At 46.4% G+C, this 26,189-nt stretch overlaps 1 protein-coding gene across 2 annotated transcripts in view; it reads left to right on the forward strand.

Annotated features, from left to right (window-relative positions):
• Positions 1 to 25,589, forward strand: part of Pde6a (phosphodiesterase 6A, cGMP-specific, rod, alpha) — a 69,277-nt gene extending 43,688 nt beyond the window's left edge. Inside the window, exons 16-22 of one of the 2 annotated variants that reach the window (NM_146086.3) lie at positions 12 to 112; positions 797 to 904; positions 17,360 to 17,423; positions 17,667 to 17,741; positions 19,845 to 19,928; positions 21,752 to 21,899; positions 23,972 to 25,589. In NM_146086.3, the coding sequence (NP_666198.1) occupies positions 12 to 112; positions 797 to 904; positions 17,360 to 17,423; positions 17,667 to 17,741; positions 19,845 to 19,928; positions 21,752 to 21,899; positions 23,972 to 24,048 (657 nt within the window). In that variant the 3' untranslated portion in view covers positions 24,049 to 25,589. The remainder of the gene's footprint in view (positions 1 to 11; positions 113 to 796; positions 905 to 17,359; positions 17,424 to 17,666; positions 17,742 to 19,844; positions 19,929 to 21,751; positions 21,900 to 23,971) is intronic. The other variant, XM_006525880.4, reaches the window with a different exon arrangement.
• The last annotated feature ends 600 nt before the right edge of the window (positions 25,590 to 26,189 follow it).

Genomic DNA, 26,189 nt, shown 5'->3' on the forward strand with positions numbered 1-26,189 from the left:
CTTTTCTCTAGAGCCTGAATATCTTCCAGAACCTGAATCGCCGGCAGCATGAGCACGCGATCCACATGATGGACATCGCGATCATTGCCACAGACCTTGCCTTGTATTTCAAGTGGGTATTTCTCCTCACTTTAATAGTAGCAGTGTGGGGGCTGGAGAGATGGTTCAGTGGTTAACAGCACTGACTGCTCTTCCAGAGGTCCTGAGTTCAAATCCCAGCAACCACATGGTGGCTCACAACTATCTGTAATGGGATCTGATACCCTCTTCTGGTGTGTGTCTGAAGACAGCGATGGAGTACTCACATATATAAATAAATAATAAATAAATAAATAAATCTTTAATAGTACCAATGGCTATAGTAGCAAATGCAGTAGTTCCTGCTTATCTTTGTTCTGCTTCAGGTCCAACACATCGCCCTTGTAAGATAGATGCTCTTACACCCCATCCTAGAGGGAAACAGATTTCCTAAACACATAGATCAGTGGCATCTAGTCTAGAACCTAGTCTTTATTTCAAGGCTGGAGGGTTTTTCCAGGTTGTTTTGTTAACTATGTGAATTTAATAATGTCCCCAACTGAAACAGCCCATGTTTTGGGAGGGTGGGGCAGTCAAGACAGAGTTTCTGTGCAGCCCTGGCTGTACTGGAACTCACTCTATAGACCAGGCTGGCCTCTCACTCAGAGATCTGCCTGCCTCTGCCTCTTGAGTGCTGGGATGAAAGGCGTGCACCACCCCTGAGCTGCTTGCTACCCCTTTGTACTTGACCTCTTTACCAAACCCGTATGTCTTTCAGGAAAAGGACCATGTTCCAGAAGATTGTGGATCAGTCAAAGACATATGAGAGTACCCAGGAGTGGACCCAGTACATGATGCTGGAGCAGACACGGAAGGAAATTGTGATGTGAGTCAAGACAGGGTCAACACTCACCCTTGGGGGTGGGGGTGGGGGTGGGGTAGATGGCAAAGGCTGCACCCACAGCTCTTGCTGCTCTCAACAGAACCCTGGGACTCTTGCAGCTTAGAGGTCTCCCACGTTTGCAAGTGTGAGGCTGTATCCAAACGGAATGGCACAAGCTGTGTCGTATATTTAACTTTTATTTTAGCACTGAAAATGCAAGCCAGTGTATTGTTATTATTTTACATAACTGCATACGAAGAGCATAATATTTGAAGCATTTCGATGATAAAATCTAGGATTTGAGTAGCAAGGTGATACAGTGTTCAAGCTTTGAACAAAATATGTGCTAATGAGAGAGTGTAAGCATAAGGGCCTGAGTTTGATTCTAGGAACCACATAAAAAAAGCCAGACACTGGGTCCCCATGGAGGATCAAGAGAAATGACTGAAGAAGCAGAAAGGTTTGCAGCCCCATAGGAGGAACAACAGTATGAACTAATCAGTAGCCCCCCCCCCCCAGAGCTTCCTTTGACTAAACCACCAACCAAAGAGTACACATGGAGGGACCCATGGCTCCAGCTGCATATGTAGCAGAGGATGGCTTTGTTGGACATCAATGGGAGGAGAGGCCCTTGGTCCTGTGAAGGCTTGATGCCCCAGTGTAGGGGAATGCCAGGACAGGGAAGTGGGAGTGGGTGGGTTGGTGAGCAGGGCCACGGGGTATGAGATAGGGGGTTTTCAGAGGGGAAACCAGGAAAGGGGATAACATTTGAAATCTAAATGAAGAAAATATATAATAATAATAATAATAATAATAATAATAATAATAATAAAAATAATAATAGCCAGACATAGTGGAGCTCCCAGTCTTGCTCCCAGCACGGAGAAGTGTTGCTTGGTAGATCTCTGGGGCTCATTGGCCACTCTGCCTAGCCTTGTTGAACTCAAGGCCAACGAGAGACCCAATCTCAAAAAGCAACATAGATTGCTCCTGAAAGCAACATCCAAGGTTGTTCTCTGCCTTCTGGATACACAGAGATGCATATACACACATACACATGTACCTGCATCCATATGAACGCACAGATGCACACACATACTTTTTAGCATCTGTAATCCCAGCACGCCTATGTGGAAGGGTGGCAGAGACAGGGAAATCATGCACTGATTCATGGACTAGCTAGCTGGCCTGGAGTATGCAACCAAGAGACAGATGCCTCATGTCAGCCACATTGAGGCAAGACCTGAGTCCAGAAAGGTATCGTTTAACTGCCACACTAGTGCTGTGGCATGACATGTCCCCACTGAAGACACGAAAACATGTCTGCACAGAAGAGCCTGAAAACTCTGAAACAGAAGGGCAATAGGGCAGTTCATTCCTAAACATGAGTCGGTGCTGATATTAATGGGGCAATTCTACTTGGAAGGACTATATGTTCTGAAGGAGAATTTCCTATCAGGAGAGAAAGCCATTCATGACCCTGGGAAATCAGGGTGACTGCAAAGTCAGATGCCTCTGTCATTCTGATGGACAGCACTGTCTTTGATATATATTAAATTCCCAATGAGCCAAGAATTTTTAAATAATGGGGTGGGGGAGATAGAGTAATGGGAAAATTAAAAGGAATAATAATTTCAGAAAAAAAAACTTTTCTAAGTGTGACCCGACATTCATAAGCTATAAAAAAAAAAGACTGGATGAATTTGAGTATTTGAAAATTAAGAATCTCTACACAACACAACACACACACAAAACCAAAGACAACATACAAGTGAGTGACAGGCTAAGGCAAAGCATTCATAATGCTTTTAACAGAAAAGCAGACAATTTCCCCAATAAATGCCAGTACGATTCAAGGAAAAGGCTAAGTCGCCAGAAAAGGAACAAAAGGCACACACGGTCTCTTGCCAGAAAAAGGAACCACAGCGGGCTGTAAACAAAGACGGTGGAGTGCAGACTGCTTGCAGAGAGGCGTACAGAGCAGAAGTATAATAAGAGGCTGGGTTCTACCCCTGCTCTTGGCAAAGATGATCACTGCGTTGGCCAGAGTGAAGGGAGAGGGCGTCTACTTCACCGTACTGGGCGAGAATAGTAATCTTTACAGAGGACAGTGGGCCACTACTATCTGTGAAGCTGTGACTTCAAACTTGAGAGAACACCTTAGCTATCTTCTGAAAGCATCTTTCCAGTTGTGATAAAACTGGGGCTGGAGAGGGGGGCGGTGTGGAGTAGGGCAGAACAGTTTTGAGGTAACCCAAGGTGGTTTTCCTATTGTCTCAGGGAAATGTGCATGGCTTCTGTTTGCTTTTGTTTTCATTGTGGCTTTGGGACAACACTGCTCTCTTCAATAACCACACCCTCTGTGTCCACGGGCTTCTATTCATTCTTTTTTTTTCTGGCCTGACTGCACACTGTCAAATCTTTCTGCTTCTCTGGGTTCCCAGTTCTCGATATCAACTTAGATAAAAGCGTCCAGCATTATCTGTGCCAGGGAGCTGAATAGTATGTATGTTCTCTGCATGTCTCCTCCACCAAATTAATTAGACCGTTACTTTTAAATCCAGCCTCAGTCTTAGAACACAAAGCATGGACACAGTATGACTTACAACCCAATTCCCAATAGAGTCCTCACTTCTACCTCGAGGCTGTGAGCCGTCTGGATTGCCCATGCTTTTATCAGCACTGTGGCCCTCTGGGGTCTTCAGAACCCCCACTGTGCTTTGCTGGTTGAATCCTAGGCTGACTAGCCAGCTTCTCCAAACTTAAATGTCTCTCTCCCAAACCAGCTCCAAACGGCTTAAGGATGACATTTTCAGGTAGATGCAACAATGCCCTCACTCCGCGTACCAATTTTCTGTTCTACTTTCTCTTGTATGGCTTTGATCATGTGGCCAGTGGAAAGAAAAACTTAAAGGCAAGGAGGGTATAGCTTTAATCCAGGACTTGGGGGGCTGGAGAGATGGCTCCGCGGTTAAGAGCACTGACTGCTCTTCCAGAGGTCCTGAGTTCAATTCCCAGCAACCATGTGGTGGCTCACGACCATTTGGAATGAGATCTAATGAAAAAAAAAATCCAGGACTTGGGAGGCAGAGATGGGATTGTAGCAAGTTCAAGGCCAGTCTGGTCTACTTAATGAATTTGAAGCAAACATGGGCTAGATAGCAAGATCTTGCCTCCAAAGCACCATAAAGGGAAGGGAGTATTCTGCACATTGTCTCTTGCTCAGCCCCAGGCACTAGGGCAGAACACTGTGGCAAGGTGTGACAGAGACAAGGTGTGACAGAGAGGCTTCTTGACATCACAGAAGAGAGGAAGCAGTGGCAGGGAAGGGAAGGGACTCTGAGCAAGGCACAGCTCCCAAGGACACATACAGCCACCTTCCTCTCGCTAGGAACCATCTCCTAAGCCTGCTAGAACCTTCCCAAGTAAGACCACTACGTAGGGACTAAGCAGTCAGCAGAGGAGCTTGTGAGGGACCCTTCCCGTGCAATCTGTGACACTGTAGGAACTGCAGCTGCCACCGCGCTGACCCAGCAGCCTCACCTCTAAGATTTTAATCACTGTACATTCTCCCACAGGTGCACCAAAGGGTGTATCAAAGACCTTGCCACGTGATCTCTTGTTACAGGAAAGCCTGAAAACAACTTACACTCCCACCCATTAGAACCCAGGCTAAACACCCACGGCATTTTCACACAATGGAAAGGAATGTAATGTCGAAGATACGTTTAATTAGACAAACAAACGAACGAAAGAACAAATGGCATGGACAGAACTTTGGTTATTATAAAAGCCGGGTGGTCTAACAAGTTGTTTCTAGGCTGAGCCCCTGGATCCTCCAGGGAACCCAGTGCCTTCCAAGACATGTCTGGGCGCGGTAATCAGTGTTCTCTTTCATAATACTAATCTTCTAGAAAAAAAAAAGCAAAGGCTTAGTAGGCAAGGCATTCCTATCCTTTTTTCCAGTTTACAAGAGGAAGGCACATTCTTCTCTTTCTTCATCTGCCTACAGGACTTTGGCCCAGGTGCAAGATTCTCTAGGCCACAGAACAGAGCGACTCTCTGAATGTTAGAAATATGTTAGAAACACGTGCGTCTTCAAAGCTCCTTTTGACTGACGTGTTACAAGCCTGAGGAAGGGCTGCAGGCCTTTTCTGTTTATATATTCTGATAAAAACATACTTTCCTCTATAGTCTCGAAAGGGATACTCTTCACTCAGGGTGTGTAGGGTGATTTTTCTCCGTGGTCCCTTGCTGGGCATCCTACAATCGATTTACTGCTGACCTATTATCTGCCTGGAGTTAGGATCAAATCCAACAAGTTAAGGGCTCATTTCTATGAGATGTGCTTCTCTCTCTCTCTCTCTCTCTCTCTCTCTCTCTCTCTCTCTCTCCACCCCTCTCTGCTGGAGATGAAAATCGGGGTCTTGGCACATGCTGAAGTAAGTCCCCCACGGCAGAGCTACACCCTCCCCCTGCCTTCCTTTCAATGTAAGTGGGGCATACTAACCAATTGCTCCCCTGGAACATTCTCCTGCCTTGTTTCTGCCTTGTCTCTCATGTCTGCGCTTCTCACGTTTCTCACAGACACATGAGTCAGGCATCCTCATGACTTCTTCCTTCATTTCTATCGTTTTCCATAATGGCTCATAGAACTCGGGAAATACACTTACATTTGCCAGTATGGATGGGATGGCTGCAGATAGACAACCAGATGGAGGTGACATAGGAATAGTCTGGAGCCAGGGACCCTCTCGGCATACAGGTGGCCACAAGCCTAGAAGCCCATCCTGTAGCTGGTTCAAAAGGCTTTTTTTGGTTGTTGTTTGTTTTTGTTGTTATTGTTATTTTTCTGAGACAAGAGTCTCACTATGTAGCCCTGGCTAGCCTGGAACTTGCTATTCAGATTAAGGTGGCTTTGCAGGAACTCACAGAAGCTACCTGCCCCTGCCTCTAGAGAGCTGAGATTAAAGCCATGTAGCATTACCCCTGGATTCAAAGTTTTGCCTCAGTTCAATCTCTAGTCAGTCTTCCCTGGAGTCAGTGAACAGGGATAACACATTGAATCCTTAAATCACTTGGTCCTCCGGGTTGGTTATTGACTCCAATCCAAGGCTATCTAGAGGTCCCGTCCTAAGCCACCTCACTGGCAGAGTATAAAGTATAATCAGAAGGAGCTCATTGCAAACCAGACACTCTTATTAGAAAATTTAAAGACTTGAGGAGCTGTGTGCAAAGACCTGAGGACAAAGGCCAAATATATTCCATATTATACACTATTATATGCAATATTTTAAAAAGCAAAACAAAGCATTAGAAATGGAGGATTTTGTTCTTGGTTACTTAACATAGGCAAAATCAAGGTATGTCCCAATAAGCAACCGTAACTTTCTTCAGAGTGTGTGTCATTGTTTAGGGACCATGTTATTAGATCAAAGGGCATCCTTAGGAAGTAGTGAAAGTGACAGATCCTGGGATATATATATTGATAAAGGGATCAAACCTCATGACATTAGGTAAGGACTCTTTTGAGTTACACTACTGCCAATTGCAGTTTGTCTGTCTGTCTGTCTGCCTGCCTGCCCGCCCAACTGCCTGTCTATCATCTATCTAGTCACCTGTTTATACAAAACAGCATTCTGTTGTGACACCTGGAGGAGGGACCCTCTGTTGAGAGTCACAGTTTCAGTCTGAGGTCACTTGGCCCTTGCTTTGGGTCTGTAGCTGCATAGTACATAATGACCATACCATGTGCCATAGAAGGCCTGGCCTGCTCTCCTTATGGTGACCAAGAAGCAAATAAAGAAGAAGGAATGGGACATTTTAAGGGCACACCCCAACTGACCCAACTTCTTCCACCCAGTCCCCACTTCCTATCCACCATATCCACATTTCGCAAGAGTGCTGTGGATTAGAGACCAAGCCTAGGCTCATGGGCCTTTAGGGAGTATTCAAGATCCAGGCCATAATCTCAGCACAGAGAACAGAGAACAGAGGAAGCGAACAGAATAACTGGACTCACACTGCATTGGTAGCCACCTGCTCAGACTTGGAACCAGTTGCCTTTGTCAAGGCATGGATGTGGTCAAGGTGCCCTGGGTGTTCAAAGTGACCATCACCAGAGTCAGTTGGTCAAATACTAAAAGAAGCTGACTAAGTGCTGTATGGCTTCTTTCCTGGCCTGATTTCAAATGTAGCCAACAAAGGAAGAAGGAAGAATGAGAGACATGGGCATCAACTTTTCATGTCTTACAGTAACCATGCTATTTATAAACATTTGGGGAGTAGAAAATACTGATGTTTTGGGGAGGGCAAACCATTGTAATTGCATTTTATGAACCTTGTATAATGAAGGAAAGATACAAATAAGAAAAACAACATTGATCCTGTGATGGTCTGTGATAATGAGAACAGCAAAAAAAAAAAAAAAAAATATGGATACAACAACAACAACAAAAAAGATCCAGGCCATAACACTATTACACTATTTGTCTGTCTATCCATCCATCCAACTGTCCATCCACCTACTCTCTATACCTGCACGTCTGTCTCTACTTTTCTTAGAATTAAAAATAAGTGAGAAAAACAAGAGGGGAAAATACAAATGAAGGGCTAAAGAGACATCACTGGGATACATTCTAATGTGCTTATTGAATTGAAAAGGTACAGATCAGACTCTGATGCAGCTGCTTTAGTGGATGGCACAAACCTGTGATTCCTAGTGACATCACACAGCAGCATACATTTCCATAAATTAAATGAGTTAAATCCGAAGCTTCAAAGTTAAGTTGAAAGCAATACTGAAACTTGTTATAAGATAAAATCCCTTTATAAAAATATAACACTGGAAAAGATGTATTAGAATTAATAATGTTTTAATGTACCTGCCCGCTTTCAGTATCTTGGGTGAACGCGGCGCTCCTGAAGAAATGCCAGGGGTGTAATGAATAGTCCTCTGAGAGGCTTCTGGTCTCTCTTCATGGCAGGCATCCCAGAAATGGAAGGCATTAAGACTCTAGCATTGGCTTACAACAAAATGGAAGGAGTACGTAATTGAACTGTCAACAGATGGATCACCCGGTTAACGATCACAGGATAGCTTTTCAGAAAAATTCAAAGAATGGGTGACTTGTAATGAAACTCCTTCTACCTCTGGAGCATTCATAAAAATGAAAATTGCCACATGAAACAGGTGCTGATTTTTAAAAAAATATTTATTTTATGTATATGAGTACACTGTAGCTGTCATCAGACACACCAGAAGAGGGCATCGGATCCCATTACAGATGGTTATGAGCCACCATGTGGTTGCTGGGATTTGAACTCAGGACCTTTGGGAGAGGAGTCAGTGCTCTTAACCACTGAGTCATCTCTCCAACCCCAGATGCTGATTTTTATCAGTCTAGCAGTAAGAAATCTTCAGCTATTTTCTGACCTTAAAAATTCTACCTTTTCTCCCTGGGATGAAGTTCCAAAATCAATTACTTTGAGTATCAAATAATTATTTATTAAAATAGATAATATATTTTGTTCTTTGGACTAATTGTAAGGCTTAATCCAAAGGGGGAAAATTAACACTTGAAGGCTTATGGTCAGTGGGAAAAAAATCAGAAATAACTGAAACTACTCAAGATATTTGGTTACTGTAGTATGAAAGGGTGGCCAGGAAAGACTGAAATGTGTACATATGTACACAGATTAAAAAACATATCCATATATATATATATATATATATATATATATATATATATACACACACACACACACACACATGCATATACAGTGTTAGGATACAGTTCTTCAGAGGTCAAGTGGAAATACAAGTTTAAGAAGAGAAACTTGTTTGTTTTTTCTGTCATAGATGATGATGGTTGATATTGAATTACTACACTCTTCGGATTCCTTTGGGTTTTGAAGAGTGAAGTAATACTTTCCTTTGGCTGTCAGTATTTGTGATGCATTGCCAACTAGATCTTTGCAGATATTTGAACCTATGATGAAATAGTTTCAAGTGTTCAAAAGGTTCACAGTTTTCAAAACTATTTAAAGAGACCTTCAGCGAACATGGTCGGAAGACACAGAAAGTTGGCCTTGACAACCTCAGCACCACTGACGTGGAGGGAAATTAGCTTTTGATGTGGGCTTGTCTTGCGTCCTATGGGCTTTATCTACCAGATGCCCGTAGCAGACTTCCCACCTCAGCTGAGACTATCAACATGATTTTCAGATGGTGGCAGGCATGCCACGGGGAGTCTCCCTGGCCAAGAAGCATGGCTGTGAGGCAATCTGAGTTGTCTGTTGGCTTCTCCATCTCTCATCGGAACCACTTCTTACCTGGGTAGAGTGGAGCAGTTACACAATTAGCACCTTAGTACCAACCAATCTGGGTTTGAGTCTTGACTCTTACTTATTGGTGGTGTGACCTTAGCAGGTTACTTCACCACCCTGTGCCTCAGTTTCCTCTGTAGCTCAATGGGGATGATGATAGTGTTATTTTTCGGATTCTCTTGGAGCTGAGTTGGGGGTATATGGAATGCTTTTTTTTTTTTCCATTTTTTATTAGGTATTTAGCTCATTTACATTTCCAATGCTATACCAAAAGTCCCCCTTACCCACCCACCCCCACTCCCCTACCCACCCACTCCCCCCCTTTGGCCCTGGCGTTCCCCTGTACCGGGGCACACAAAGTCTGCGTGTCCAATGGGCCTCTCTTTCCAGTGATGGCCGACTAGGCCATCTTTTGATACATATGCAGCTAGAGTCAAGAGCTCAGGGGTACTGGTTAGTTCATAATGTTGTTCCACCTATAGGGTTGAAGATCCCTTTAGCTCCTTGGGTACTTTCTCTAGCTCCTCCATTGGGAGCCCTGTGATCCATCCATTAGCTGACTGTGAGCATCCACTTCTGTGTTTGCTAGGCCCCGGCATAGTCTCACAAGAGACAGCTACATCTGGGTCCTTTCGATAAAATCTTGCTAGTATATGCAATGGTGTCAGCGTTTGGATGCTGATTATGGGGTGGATCCCTGGATATGGCAGTCTCTACATGGTCCATCCTTTCATCTCAGCTCCAAACTTTGTTTCTGTTATGGAATGCTTTACAGCATGGTTTGGGTAGGTGGAGCTTGGGGGGCATATTTCATGTAAAATAATGACATATGGATTTGGTCTTTATCCCTGGTTCCTCACAGGGAGCGTCTTGGGTTTTCCTGAGTGCTAATGGTATCTTCTGTTCTACTAAGGTCACTCTTGGCAAGAACTTAGTTTCAGAATGGGGGCTTGCTTATAATGGGAGACCCTGTAATAAGAAGCTTGGGGCTTACCGCCTCATTTCTACCCTCTATGGAGGTGGGGAACACATGGATCAAGTTAATTACTTGTGACACAGGGTTTCATTCATGATGCCTACAAGATAAAATCTTCATAACATGGTTTAAACATGGGAGTTCGGAGACCTTCTGGATTAACGACCACTTGGAGGTCCTGGGAGATTTGTATGTCCTAAAAGGATTTCCCTACCACCAGCCCTTCTCTGCTTCTCTTTCATCTGCGTTTCTCAGCTGGTATGACACATAACAGGCGTGAGCAATGTGTTTCCTGAATTTTGTTGAACCCGAAGGGATGTTATGAATGCCCCCATGACTGGTTAAAGCCAGATCAGACAGAAGAGGGCCTAATGTAGGGCACAGCATCCAGAAGAGAGGGCTGTTTGTGAGATGGAAAAATCCACCGAGTCAGCGCTAACTGCAGGTGCTAAGTGTTAGCTCAGAGTTGATCTGAGAGGAGGGAAAAGTCTGAGACGTCTGAAAGTTAGTTAGAAGGCAGGAAGAGGAGAGATGACAAGATACTATTTGGCTAACAGTTTACACCAAACTAACAACAACCAACCAATAGGAAGGCCAGACTTCACCTTCCTAAATATATGGTAAAACCTTGCCTCCAAATCACAAGCAAAACCACCAGTGTGCCATCTCATTCTGCTCGGGATCCCAATCACTGAGAAGCAACAAGCACATCTACCCAGCATCCTCTTATCCCAGGTCTCCCCGCCGGCAGCCAGGGTAGGTTATTGCACTCTCTTTCCCCAAAGCGTAGGAAAGCTAAGGTACTGGGGGCATCTTCTAACTGCCCCCCACTCTGCAGCTGCAAGATTTTTCCCCAGGACCTGGCTCTTTCTTTTTCTGGCTAGTCTCTAAAATGTAAACCTTCATTTCCAAGATCTCTTGGTCTGCAGAGTTTGGGTTCAACAAAAGGAAACCGTCAGCACTGAGTTTCTGCGCTTCGATTGTCTTAAAGGTGCTCATGGTGTGAGCTTCCTGTGGTCTGAGATCCACACTGAATTCCTTGCTGTGTCCTGAGCCATATTGCTGTGTCAGACCCTGGCCTGGCTCTTGTGTTGCCCTACGTAATTAGGTTTTGTTTTGTTATTTATTTATTTATTTATTTTAAACTTTTTATTTTATGTGTGTGGGTTTTTTGCTCTCCAGAAAAGGGCATCAGATTGCCTGAAACTGGAGTTACAGGCGGTTTCTAAGTCCCGAGGTCGGTTCTAGGAACTGAGCCCAGATCTTCTGGAAGAGTAGTCAATACTCTTAATCACTGAGTCATTTCCCTGAAGACTTTTTAATGTAAATAAAGAATAAGAAAATTCTTGGGATAATCTTTTGTGCACTGTTTAAGGATTGTCTTTGTATTGTTCAAATGCTGATTTTTGTACTTGAGTACAGGAGAGATCTGTTTTCCCAAATCTTACAAGTGCTGGGATTAAAGGTGTGTGCCACCATGCCCGGTGCTGCTTATATTTTTAAGTGGTTGGAGGGAAATTTTAAAAATATCATTTCACACCAAAAGAAACTAAATCTTCTATGGCCATAAATAAAATTTGATCCTTTTATGGAGAGCTACATTCTGACTTTATGGGCTGTGGGTTCTTTTGCCTTTATGGCGCCTTCCTCCATAAAAATCAATCAATAAATTAGTTAGCAAATAAATACAAATGGTATCTTATGACTTTATTGGTAGAAAGATAAGCTTGGAAATTTTATCATCATTTCCTTTTTCTTCTGACTTTATTGATTGATTTATTGAGGCTGTCTTCATAACCTCTGCTGGCCTGGAAGTCACAGCAGCCCTCATGCCTTGGTCTCCCGAGTGTTGTGATTAAAGGCGTGAATCACCACATCTTGTTTTCTTCTGTCCAAAACAGTTTAAAAATTAAAGTATTTTTCATAAACTTCCAAAAATATGTGAATCTTTAGCATTAGAAAGAAGTCAGAGCAGGAAGTAAAGCAGGCCAGGAACCTAGCGGCAGGAACTGATGCAGAATCCATGGAGGGGTGCTGCTTACTGGATTGCTCCTCGTGGCTTGCTCAGTCTGCCTTCTTGTATACCCCAGGACTACCAGCCCAGGAATGACACCACCCATAACAGGCTGGGCCCTTCCTCATCTAATTAAGAAAATTAAGAAATGCCTTACAGCTAGCTCTTATGGAACATTTTCTCAATTGTGGTTCCTTCCTTTCAGATAACTCTAGCATGTGTCAAATTAACCTAAGACTAGCCAGCATACCCTACTTTCTTATTATGTATGGCTGCTCCTGCATCACAGATGGAGCTGAACAGAGAGATACAATAGAGACCACGCCTAATGCAAAACCTAAAATGACCATCCCTAGGACCCTTGCACAAAGTCGATCAACTCTTGGTCTAGTGTTTTACAAAGGAGAAAAGAGAGATCTAGAGAGACAGAAAAGTGACTTACCTGGTGACTCACCCAGGACTGTGGCCCAAGACAAAAGGCTTGCTCCTGCTTATCCACTATTCTCATGCTGCTGAAAGGCCTCCCAGGGAGGGTCTGAGCCAGCGTTCTACAGAGTTCTGGAAATTGGAGGGCAGGAATGCTTTCTCATGAAAGTCAGCCAGAGGGCAGGAAGAAGGCTGCTGGGCTTCACAGCCAAGTTCTGGAAGGCCTTGTGGGTGGACCAGGTAAGAGCAACTCAGCTACCCTTGAGGAAGCTGAACTCTTCAAGCATCTGCCCTCCTGAATGGTTATTTGATAACATGATGAGACGCTGAGGACAATGGGCGCTATTAAAAACGGTGCTTTGTGCTCGCCCTAATACCTCTCAGGAGGAATGACCTCGTGAAATGACTGAATTCCTTTTAACCCACATAACCAGAATTTCACTGGTTCTAACCTGGTACGGCTATATCATTTTACATACTGATCTAGAAGACATACATACCTTAGGCATCTTGCTCTAGCCATTGCAAGCCAAGCGAAGATGGACCGGCAGGATTCCACTGGGTCTGATTCCAAAGCCCTGTGGGGAAGCACTAAACTCCAATCCCTTTTCCCTTAGTGACTTTGGCCCAACAAGAGGCTTGGGCATGGGTTCCTGAGCCCTCAAGATCCTCCTGGGATTTCTTGTACACACGTCCTTCTTCACTCCAGTCTACCTACACGTGTGCATGCGCCTCCATCTTCCACCAGCTGAGTTTACTTTTCAACTGCTGTTACCCCCTGGGCATTTTCCTGATGATTTCTTCCACCTCCTGCTCATTCCCTCATGGTTTCCTTCCTGAGCTCTGGGGTGCAGAGCTCAACAACAAAACCTCTGTGGTGTGCAAATCTGATCTTGTCCCTCGTCCGTTCAAATCTTCCGGTACTTGGGGGATGCAGCCCTGTACCTCTCCCCATTCCACATGCTGCGAGGTCTGTACTCATGCATTGAAAGAACCTAGTGGGGAACCCCCCACTCAATTCCCAATTCAGCGTGCACCCAAGAATCATGAACAGACGACCATCTTGATGTAAAAACACAAGGTAGTTTAATGGCAGAGCTCCGGGTCGAAACATATCTCACACAGGAGACAGTGGATTCGACCAAGAGGCTTGGAAGCTAGGGGTTTTTTAAGAAAAGGGGTGGGGCTGGGGGAGGAATTGGCACGGTTTCACATGATTGCTTCATTTAAACATTAGCAGACTGTATATGCAGATAACATTTAACTTAGGTCAGAAGGGCAGGAGATAGGGAGGCACGGGGCCAGTCTGGCATGTCATTCTCTTTATCTTTCTTTATCTTTATGGCCAAGTAGCCTCAGGAATGTCTTAACATCGGACCTGCCAGGGCATGACCCGGCCTGTTCTGCTATGTTCTTGGCCCCAGGTTTCAAAGCTCACAAACAACTCTTTGGGCTATTTGACATGAATTACATGAATCACAGGTCTCAAGTTTTATTTTCTTTCAGCATCATCTAGGGTCTTGGCTCTCTCTCTCTCTCTCTCTCTCTCTCTCTCTCTCTCTCTCTCTCTCTCTCTCTCTCTCTCCAGAGTTTCTTTGTGTAGCCCTGGCTGTCCTGGAACTCCCTCTGTAGACTAAGCTAACCTCAAACTTGGAGATACACCCGCCTCTGCCTTCCGAGTCCTGGGATTAATGGTGTGCACCACTTTGCCCAGCCTAATTGGGCTTCTCCTAACAAGGCTCCCAAGGGTTTCCCGAGGTTCTTCCTCCCATGCCCCAGCCTTCAGAATGCCACCAGGCTTCCTGTTACCAGGACTTTGGTGCCAGGTCTTCCCTCTGCCGTCTTTACCAAGTTAATGACAACATTATAGCCTGCTCTAACATGAATTGGTTGCTAAAAGGGCTTTATTTCTTAACACCATTACGTTGAGGTTAAGGCTTCAATATATGGATTTGGGGGAACACAGCATTTGGTTCATAGCAGAGAGCTTCTATGCCTACCTCGTGCCACGTTCTACCGTTATCTCTTGGCCCAGGCAGTTGCTCTCACTTATAGGTCCTCCCCCTCCCCCCTCCTCCCCTTCCCTCCCCTCCCTCCCTTCCCCTCCCTGTTTTCTTCCCTGCCTTGTACTTTACTGTCCTTAGCATATTGCCATGTGAGTGCTCTTTCTTCTCTGTGTTCCTGGAATGAACATGAGCTTCATCTGGGCCACCCTGAATCCCCCAGGCCTCACAGAGTACCTGGGACCCTGGGACACATCAGGGATGGTGGTGGGGGATAGCCATGCCTTGTCATTAGGGAGTGAGGTTTAGATTCGTTATTCTGGGGCTCCATGGCCTTCTTCCAGCATGCACACACACCAAGTCTGTCTATAACACACATGGGTGTGTTTCCCCAGCCTCCAGGAATGTTTCCATGTGATCTTTTAGCCAAGTAAATCAAATATCCTGTACTCCCCAGAGGCCACACCTGTGGTTTTAACCTGGGAACAATGACAAGTGCCAGGGAGGTGGTGACTCTTGTATGCATAGCTGACTGTTCTGTTTACATGTGCACACACCTAACATTAAACAGAGGGCACAGAAGTTACTATAAAGCCTTGAGACGTTTCTATGAAACAGCATTTCTGGAAGCTTAGCCTCTTAAAACTCACCCACTAAAAAAATCACATGTCACATTACATAATTAAAGATTTTATTTAAGCTTGTTAATGTTTTATGAGCGACCCACGTGGCCTCTGGACCAGCTGATATAAAATGTTCCAATATACAGGTAACTAGTTACAAAAGTCAACTTTGAGACTAGGGAGATAGCTCAGATCACAGTAAAGTGCTTGTTATGCAAGCCCAAAAACATGAGTTCAGATCCCTAACATTTGTGTTAAAACAAAACAAGCTCTGAAAGTAACACTCCTGTACTCCCAGATTTGGGGAGGTACAGATAGGAAGAACCCTGAGGCTTTCTGGCCAGCCAGCATAGCTGAATTAAGCTCAGGTTCAGGGAGACACCCTGTCTCAAAAAATAAAGTGGAGAAGCAACTGGAGAAGGCATCTGACCCGGGACTCTGTCCTCCACATGCACGCACAGATGCGTCTGCTGACACACGTACATGTGTACACATGGGCATGTATAAATTCAGACCCACAAACCAAAACATACAAAAAATTGTCTTCTAAAAATATCTAAGCAGAATTTGGTTCAAAGTCCAGCCTTTCCCCACTGTTGCTCTCCAAGCCCTGCCCTTCCATCAGGGTCAGGTTGACCCTGTTTCTTATACTTCATCTGCATTGGCAATGGATACAGGCAAGCCTTTTTGCCTCTTTTTTTGGGGTTGGGATTCCTTCCTATAACACAGCTCTGGCATATCTCCCCACCTTACTGATCCCATATCGTGTGCAGCCCCAACATAGGCCTTACCCTCTGCTTTAGTTCTATTGCTTCGACAAAACACCACGACCAAAAAGCAAGTTGGGGAGAAAGGGTTTATTTGACTTACATTTCTGTATCACTGTTCATCATTGAAGGAAGTCAGGACAGGAAGTTAAGCAGGGCTGGAACCTGGAGGCAGGAGCTGATGCAAAGGTCATAGTAGGGTGGGGGGTGTTGCTTACTGGCTTGCTCCCCTTGGCTTGCTCAGCCTTCTTTCTTGGAGAACCCAGGACCGTCAGCCCAGGGGTGGAATCACCCACAATGGTCTGGGCCTTCCTTCATCAATCGCAGAGTAAGAACATGCCTTACAGCTGGATCGTATGGAGCATTTTCTCACTTGAGGTTCCCTCCTTTCAGATAACTCTAGTCTGTATGTCAAGGAGACCTAAGATTAGCCAACGCGTCCCCAAAGCCCAGGACAGCTGACTGGAGTGTTTTCTGTTCCCTCGGTGGCCCCAGTTCTTCCCTGCCCCAGTCCTCTACTCTCTGCTGTACCCACTGTGTAGGAATTCATGGCCTGCCTTCCCGTCAGTGTGAGACAGGACCATTCACTGAACCCGAGGCTCCCTGTTGACTATCTGGCTGGCCAGTGAGTCCAAGGGCTCCCCACTCTCTTGCCTCCAGGGTTTGGCTTATAAGGGCATCTCACCATGCCTGGCTTGGTGCACGGGTGCAGGAGATCAACACGCAGGTCCTTATGCTTACGAGGCAAGCGTTCTCATGGCTGAGCCATCTCTTCAACCTGACACCTTTCGTACTTTGGGGAATAAACCATCAATCTGTATCGCATGTGTGGTGCTAGATAGGAAGTGATGTTTGTGTGTCCAGCAAAGTGCAGATTCCTGTCTCTTCAGTAAAATGGAGTCACTCAGGGCCAGGCACAGCCTGAGAAAGCAGTTTATATGATATAGAGTAAGGGCCCAGCTTGATCGCAACAGGAATGGATACCCAGCGAGTTCACTGCATATAATCCTTGTCTGGGCTACATTTCATTCTCATTGTCTTACTTAGCCTTGTGTCTAATCTACAAGGGAAGCATGGCTGTCATTATAGACAGGAAAGCAGAGGCTTAGAGAGCTGAGCCCAATGGCAAACCTCTGATTATATACAGAGGCTGGACTCAACCTCTGACTTGAAACTCCAGATACAATGGGAAGAATGAGCAAGGGCTCACAAAATGGTGGAGTTACCTACTGGGAAGCAGGCAGAGAAAAGTGAGGGGAATTGAATTAACTGGGTTGTAGCTTTAAATGGCTCTGGACTAAGAGTATTCTGTTTGTCCCAGGGCCATGATGATGACCGCCTGTGATCTCTCAGCCATCACCAAACCCTGGGAGGTACAGAGCAAGGTATGGACTCTTCCTGTCCTGGCAGAGGGAGTTCAGTACTGCTGACCACAGTTACCGAGGCTGGACCCTCTCAGCCCTCCGGTTCTCCAGTGAAGAGTGGGAATACCAGGGTTTCCTCTTTGGCTGAGCTTGAAACACAAGTGAAGTGGGAGTAGGGGTAGGGTGTTGGGCTGTGCATGTGTGTGTATGTATGTATGTATGTATGTATGTATGTATGTATGTGATCGGGTCCATCGGTTGCAGGTGGCTCTGCTGGTGGCTGCTGAATTCTGGGAGCAAGGTGACCTGGAGCGCACAGTGCTGCAGCAGAATCCCATTGTAAGTAGGAGGGTGTGTCAGCTGGTGTGTCAAGAGAGTACCATTTCTTCCTGCCCCGGAGGTGTGACCAATGACACAGGGCCGTGTGACCTTACTTAGGGATGATCTTTTACTAGCACAGCGGTTCTCTGATATGGCACATGGTTTCTAGACAGCCCTCAACCTCATTCTTTGAGGACAGAAATGGGGGTGGGGGTGGGGCAGAGATATGTGCGCTACAATTATTTACCTACCTCTCTGCCATTTGAGAGCCTTGCTGTCAGCATGTGGGTTCTCACCTAGGTAGAGCCTGACCAGTGGATACCAAACTGATGCTCTTTCAGAGACAGAGGATCAGGGCCCACTTACCCTGGCTTCCTTCTAACTAACTGCACAGAGCCAGCTAGAGGAAGCTTGTCTATCTGGGAACTTATTTCACCGCCCGAGAGCTGACTTGGCTGGGCTGGTCAGCTGGCTTCTGACAGTTAGGAACTGTCCCAAAAGGCCTGAGGGTGAAGCTAAGAAGCCGGCTCCTGGAGGAGGGGTAAAACAGACAAACCAGGGATGGGAAACAGGCTGAACCATGGGAGTGTTGAGGGCTCACGGATCACCACCTTAGCCTTCAGTGGGAGTCCAGGGAGAGGGAAAGGCAGGACAGGTGGGACAGATGGAATGTGAAAAAGAACATGGAGAGCCCCAAGGGGAGAGCCCCAAGCATCTGTGTCTTCCCTCCTTCCTCTTCTCTCATTTTTCTCTCCTCTCCTCTCCTCTCCTCTCCCTCTCCTCTCCTCTCCTCTCCTCTCCTCTCCTCTCCTCTCCTCTCCTCTCCTCTCCTCTCCTCTCCTCTCCTCTCCTCTCCTCTCCTCTCCTCTCCTCCCCTCCCCTCCCCTCCCCTCCCCTCCCCTCCCCTCCCCTCCCCTCCCCTCCCCTCCCCTCCCCTCCCCTCCCCTCCCCTCCCCTCCCCTCCCCTCCCCTCTCTTCCCCTCCCCTCCCCTCCCCTCTTCTCTTCTCTTCTCTTCTCTTCTCTTCTCTTCTCTTCTCTTCTCTTCTCTTCTCTTCTCTTCTCTTCTCTTCTCTTCTCTTGCCTTAGGCAGATTTTAAGGACTTGAGCGGTGGGGGTGGGGGTGGAGAGGGTGGGTTGGGGGGGTGGGAAGAGTAGGAGAACAACCACATTCCTTGCCAAAATATCATAAAGAATGCACTCTAGGCCACTTGCTAATATTCACCTCTGAAACCTCTTGAGCCGAGCAGTCATAATCTACTTTGGTCTTAGTGCCACCACCATCTTCTTTTGTTTTTGTTCTTTTAACATTTTGGAACGTTGGCTGACTAGTTAGTGACCTCTCAGTCCCATCAGCCAGAGTCAACAGTTAGCAAAGCCAGTTTCTGCTCAGTGCATCCCCCCCACCCCACCCCCACCCATTTGGCTGGGGTATTTTATGTGAATCTCCCAGACATGTCCATTTCTTTCTAAACACTGAGCGTGTGTATCTCTGAGAGCGAAGATTTGGTTACAGATAAAAACATAGCTAAAGCCAGCACCATGTCACACTGACAACATCGGCAGTGATACTTTAACAGCACCTCACGTCTGGTCCCTGCTTGTCTTCTCTGTTTATTTGTCTAAATTAGAACCCAAACACAGTGTGGCTCTACCTCTGAAGCCTAGGGGAAGCAGCAGCGCCTGTAGCTCCACTCCCCCTTTCTCTTCTCTCCCCTCCTTCTCTCTCTCCCCCTCTCCCCCACATAATTGTTAAAGGCAGTGGGTGTTTGTTTGGCTAGTGTTTCCCACACTCTGTCTCGGTCACTTACATTCTGCATGCTCATTAACACATTCCCCTCTGTCTTCCATATTTCCTCCAAACTGCTAGTCAAATCCAGAAACTTGGTGAGGTTAGGATTTTATTTATTTTATTTTATTTCTAAAACAGAGTCTCACACACTCAAAAGCAGACTGGCTTTAGGCTCACTACGGGTTGAGGGTGACCTTGAACATGTGATTACAGTCTGGTCCTACCACTCCTAGTTCTTCTTCTTTCCTTTTTTTGCAAGAATGTTTCTTGGGTCCGTCTGATGAATCCCTAGTATGGCCCCATGCCATTAACCCTTTCTCTCCCACCACAGCCCATGATGGACAGAAACAAGGCGGATGAGCTCCCCAAGCTTCAAGTCGGCTTCATCGACTTTGTGTGCACTTTTGTCTATAAGGTAGGCTTCCTCAGAGTCCAGCAGACAGCGGGGCAATCACATGATGCTTTGCAGAACAATTTTCATCTCCAGTGGCACTTGGTTGTCGGGATTGATCTACAGAGGGGAATGACGGTACCTCTGGCTGAAGCCTGGAGTTTTTTCCTTCTCTTTGCTTAATAAATACTCCTGGGGCAAATGGCTAAGCGTGCTTTTATGGACACAATGTCATTGTGAAAAGGTAAGTCAGTTTCTCTGGGAGTTCTCGTCCAGGTTAGTCCCTTCTTGAGAGGCCCACCACCGCCTAATCCATCTCCACTATCTACCTGCTGCCTCTTCGTTTTTGAGACTTGATCTGGCTATGTTGCCCGGGCTGATCTCCAATTCGTGATCCTCCTGCCTCAGCCTCTGAGGTGCTGGTGTAGCATCACTACATCATCATGCCTGACTCCACCTCCTGTGAATTATTTTTCTTTTGGCCACACTATATATAAGGAGACAGAGGTCAGAAAGGATGTGACAGGGCCAGCATCTCTGGACCCATCTATGGGGCAGGACTGAAGCTGGCTCACCTAACACCCAGGTCAGGGCTTTCCACAAGCAACTCTGTTGTCACACAGACCAAGGGCCATCTGCTCAAAAGGACAGCATGGCTGCTGCTCACACTGCCTGCAGTAGAGTTATGAATGGGGATTCTGAGCTTCATATTTACCCACTTAATCCCAACTACTCTAGGATAGGTGCCATTACCGTCCTTCTATCTAGATGAAAGTGAGCTTTGGCAGTGACTATCCTAAACTCACACAGCTTCTGGTAGAGCCTAGACCACAACTCAGGCATCTCTGGGCACAGTAAGCCCTGCCTGGCTCCTGCTGCCATGGACCCTCCTCTCTTCAGCAAACCTTCTTCATCAATCTGCACTCCAGTCTCTCTGACTACAAGCTCAGGAGCAAAGAGACAACCCACATTGGGGGCCCGGCTCAGAAGCCCGGAGAAGATAAAATGACCCCATAGATTTCAGGGTACTGTGCTCAAGGTATTATTATTCAATCCCTAGAGTTGCCGGAGTTCATAGGAATAACCCAGTTTTATTCACTGAGTATTTATGAAGTATCTGTGGAACCAAACCAGTGCTAATTCAGAACCAACCGAGGGGGTGACCCAGTGTTCCTGCCATCTCTAGGTGTCAGCCTCTGGGAGAGGCAGCAAAGGGAGTCATTACAGGGAAGTGGGGATTGACTAGAGAGGGCTTTGGGGACATCTAGTGGGAACTCAGTTTACCTACAGGGTCAGGAAAGGTTCTGAGTGTTAGGGATATAGGGACCGCAAGGAAAGGTGGAAGGGTGGAATGCTCCATCAAAAAGAATGGCTGTAGGAAGTCCACAGATGGGAGGAAACAGTCATGAAGTGAGATTGGGGTGCCTGGGACTTCCGGATGTGAAAGAATAGAGATCAGTGAGATCAGTGGGTGACAGCTAAGGCTTACATTGCACCCTGAAGGAATGGCTATACAGGAAGGTTCCAGGCAGGGGAAGGAGGGGCTCCCTAGTGTCAGCAGACATGAGAGGCAGCTTACTCCAGTGCCAGGCAGAACGGACTCCACCTTGATCCAGGGCCCTAGGGCAGTGCCCCTGTTTCACTGCTGCTGCTGGAGACAAAGTGTTATGGCCAAGCCCCGCAGTCTGTATGTGGCAAAATCTGGTCCCTAGATAGAGGCTGCGGGATGTTCTAGGGTCCTGTAGTTGATCATAAAGTAGACTTGTTCTCTCTCCCTCGCTCCCTCTCTCCCTCCCTTCCTCCTTCCCTCTCTCTCCAGCTCATTGCACTTCTGCACTTCTCCCCAGGAGTTCTCCCGATTTCATGAGGAGATTACACCCATGCTGGATGGGATCACTAACAACCGCAAGGAATGGAAGGCGCTGGCTGATGAGTACGAAGCCAAGATGAAGGCCCTGGAGGAGGAGAAGCAGAAGCAGCAGGCAGCCAAGCAAGGTAGGTGGGTGGAGTCTTGGCCAGGTACACTTTCAGCACGCAGGACATGCGGGCTTGAACTGTGGTCGCCATTCTGTGAGGAAGGCCCTGAGCCTGCTGAAGGTGAAGTATTGTGGCCAAGCCATGCAGTCAGTATGTGGCAGAATCTGGTCCCTAGAGAGAGGTTGACAGATGCTCTAGGGTCCTGTAGTTGATCATAAGGTAGACTCCGATTCTAAGGCCGCAGACATTCGTGCCTGGAATTATTAGTTGGAAGGAATTTCAAAAGCCGACTTTCCAGCTGTTTGTCCACTTGAGTCCTAGCTTTACCTGAGGTTTGGTTTGTATACTACTAGTGAAAGAGGGCTAGCTATCCTTCACAGCACCCTTATTCAGTATGTGGTTGGAAAGATCTCCTGTGAACTCAAAGTGCATTTGACTTGGAAAACTATTAGTGGCAAATTCAGAACCGTTCCACTCGTGTGTGTGTGTGTGTGTGTGTGTGTGTGTGTGTGTGTGTGCGCGCGCGTGTGAAAGAGAGAGAGAGAGAGAGAGAGAGAGAGAGAGAGAGAGAGAGAGAGGTCACAGGCCATCTAGCCTCAAGTAATGAATAAGAGACCCTATTTGAAATATATGGTGAGGACTGACACCTGAAGTTGTCCTTTGATCTTCTTCTATATGTGTACCATGGCATGCAACATCTGAACTCAAACATATGAATGTGCACCCACCCATCTCCCCTACACACACACACACACACACACACACACACACACACACACACACACACACTCATATGTAACCAGGTATGCTGGGGGTTGTGTGAAGTTAAACACAGGGCTACATCCTTGTAATCCCAGCACTCAGGAGACTAAAGATAGGAAAAGTACTTTGAATTTTAAGGACAGCCTTCTCTTAAAACATAGCAAAACAAGCAACTAAAACCCAATAACAAAAAGGGGTGGGGCTAGCATCAGAAAAGCGCTTGCTGTGCAAACCTGATAGCCAGATAGAGCAGAACCAGTCTGCACCTTCAGCGTTTCTACATCGGGATGGCTCATGGGGTAGCTCAGAGGCCTGGGGTACACAGAGTAGCAGAAACAAGAGACCTTGCCTCAGTAGGTGGAAGGGGGAGGACTGATTCTCAAAAGTGGTGCTCTGACCTCCACACGGGCTGTGGCAGGGGTGCCACCCCAACTAATAAATGTAATCAGAGAGATAGGGAGAGACAGAGACAGATTGGCAAAGGAAGAGAAGTTGGTCGGGGTGGAGCAGAGACTAGAAGCCAAGACTTCAAGGAACCAGAGCACAGGACTGATCCTAGCTTCAGATGGAATTTGTCTGGGCTCCCGTCACATGGCATCATACGGCATCATATGACACAATCGCCTCCGTCCTCCCCGAGTTATCTCTGTCTAGCTGTGTGTTCCGTTTCCTCACAGGACTTGGCTTCTTGTCCCTGCCATGGGCTGCCTGACTTTCCAGGCATGTGTCCTTCTGTTCTCAGCATAGACCCTGTCTAGTCCCCAGTTCTTCTATGAGCAGGCTGGGGGGTTATTTTAAAGAGCAGCTTTGAAGACAGGGCCACCCTTGCTGTCTCCCCAGGTTCTCTTATACGTCACTGCCTCCGTGGGTGGCTTTAGCTAGCCCATAAGGTGTCTTTGGGAAAAGGAGCAGGTTTGTGTAAGCGTGAGGCCTCCCATCTTCCTTTTGAAAACAGCAGTGCAGGCCTGATAAATTCTACTCCAGATCTAACAAACAAAAAGAGATTTTTCAGCTTTTCTTTTTAAAAAGTTCAAGATCTGGCCGTACTAGTAGACTGGATGAAAGTGGCTGGAGCAAACTGGGAACTGTCCCCTGGGAGTTCTATCCCCCAAGTCAGTCCCTACAGCTCCCAGGTGTCTCGCGGGTGTCTGTTGACATCAGTCACTCTGTGGGGCTTCTCAGTGGGGAAGGACCTCTGGTTCCTCTGCTTCTCCTGACTCCCCATCCGCTCTCTGCAGATGCCAAGCCTTGAACTTGGTCCCAAAGGGTCAAAGGCAGGTTTGCTGCAGCCTCCTCTGACCTGCTGTGTGCTTTCCTGTCCTTCACAGCTGCTTCCGGGAACCAGCCAGGAGGGAACCCCACTCCAGGGGGTGCACCTGCATCTAAGTCCTGTTGCATCCAGTAGCTGACTGCACTGCGAGCAGGGGGCACAGCCCTCAGGAAGGAGGAGGTCACCCTGGCACTGGACAGTTAAAGAACCAGGAGCTTGGAAGTGGTGGCAAACACAGCAGGCATCTATATCATCAAATGGTCTTAGACATTGGTTCTGTTCTGTTCTGTTCTGTTCTGTTCTGTTCTGTTCTGTTCTGTTCTGTTCTGTTCTGTTCTGTCCTGTCCTGTTCTGTTCTGTTTTAGACAGCTCTGGCTGGCCTGGAACTCTCTATGTAGACTGGGCTGGCCTCAAACTCACAGGCCTCCACCTGCCTCTGTGTCCTGAGTTCTGAGTTAATAAGCAAGCACCATCACACAGGGCTTAGAGATTGTGTTTAATTCTAAAAAGTCTATCGAGTCTAGCCTAATATTCTAGACTTCATATACTGACTTGATAATTTTTTGTTCTTATAATGCTTGTAATTCTTATAAGCTTTTTAAACTTAGTGTTTTATTATAAAAGTGTTCGCTAATTCCCAAAAGTACAGAATTATACATCAAATACCCACAAACTTACCCCAGATTTGAACATCAAGCTCTGGTCATGTATACTTCATGTGTCTTCACGTTCCTTTTCAATTTCTCTCTCCCTTTTCTCCTTCATCTAGTCCTCCCTCCCTCCTTCCCCCTACTTCCTCCCTCCCTCCTTCCCTTCCTTCCTTCCTTTCTGATTCCCACCATGTAGTCCCATGAAGCCCCAGCTTGCTTTAAACTCTCCATCCACTGACCTCTATGTTCACTACCACCCTTGGCTTAGCCGAGCTATTTATGAAAAATTTCCATACACATGGCTTCACTCCTCCACAGTCTTTAGAGTTTATGTATCTTTACAGGAATAAGCAGCATCTTTAAAGGTCACGCATCTTATGTGGTAGCACATTCGGGCAATCCCAGCACTAGGAAAAGAGAGAGGGGGAGGTCAGGAGTTTCAAAGGTCTCAGTCTATACAACACGACCAAACCTCAAGGGGAAAGTTACCCATCCTTAAAGGAACAGAGCTTTTTCTAGCACAACACTGTCACACGGAAGTGAAGGCTTCACACCCAGCTGTGGAGTAAATTCAGATGAGCCACAAACGGAGGACTCAGAGGACTGGGGGGTGGGGTGGAGGGGTGGGGGTGGGGCTTCAGCAGACATCGCCTTCAGGGGTTTCCTCAGCTGCAGGATATTCTGCATTTTTCAGGGGGATCTATGCCTGAGATGGACAAGTATGGTCACGTTGCCTAACCTGGATCAACTGTGGAAGGCCAGTCCAACTCCAGGTTAGAGCCTGTTTCCTAGGAAACCCAGCTGTGATGAAAACTCAGAATCAAGGACCCCTATGGTCCCAAAACTCTTTAAGAGATTATTTGTGCTGGGGGTGGTAGTCCCAGCATGCAGGAGGTAGAGGCAAGAGCATGTCCGTAAATTCCAGGCCAGCCTGGTTTACACAGAAAGTTCCAGGCTGGGCTACAGTATGCTACCTTGTTTCAAACAAGGGCAAAAAAAAAAAAAAAAAAAAAAAAAAAAAAAAAAATGGTGTCAGTGCAATGTCTTAGCAGGTAAAGGCTCCTCCCAGTAGAACTGCTGACCTGAGTTCTGTCCCAGAACCTACCAACACATGTGTGCACACTCGCACATGCGCGCGCGCACACACACACACATACACAAAACATACATAGTGGAAAATAAAATTCGACTTAATCCAAATTTCACATATTGAATGCTCTTGTTCTGTTTGGGTTTGCTTGCTTCCTTTTACTAAGATCTACTTTTTGTTCTTGAATTTTCCGTCGATTTCAGTCGCAGACCTTCTGTTCAATGAAGAGGCCCTCTTGGCTTAAAAACCGGACTACATTTAAGTCTGTCATGCCTGGCAGAGTTATCGTTCACACAATCAAAACTTAAGTTGGTTAAAAAAAAAAGAACCCAAAAGTTGTCAATTCGATAACACGCACAAGGGATTGTCAAGAGTATCTGCCATGCTTGCTAAAATTCAAACTTTGTTTCTATTGTTTTCCACCTTCAGCTTTTAACAGCACAAAGGCCAAATTTAAGGCTCAGAGTGATGCCTCCCTCTGCCCACAGGCCATGAGATTAGCTAGACCATCAACATCCCCGCTGTGTGCAGGCACA

This window comes from Mus musculus, chromosome 18, assembly GCF_000001635.26.
Source record: "Mus musculus strain C57BL/6J chromosome 18, GRCm38.p6 C57BL/6J".
NCBI classification, from domain to species: Eukaryota; Metazoa; Chordata; class Mammalia; order Rodentia; family Muridae; genus Mus; species Mus musculus.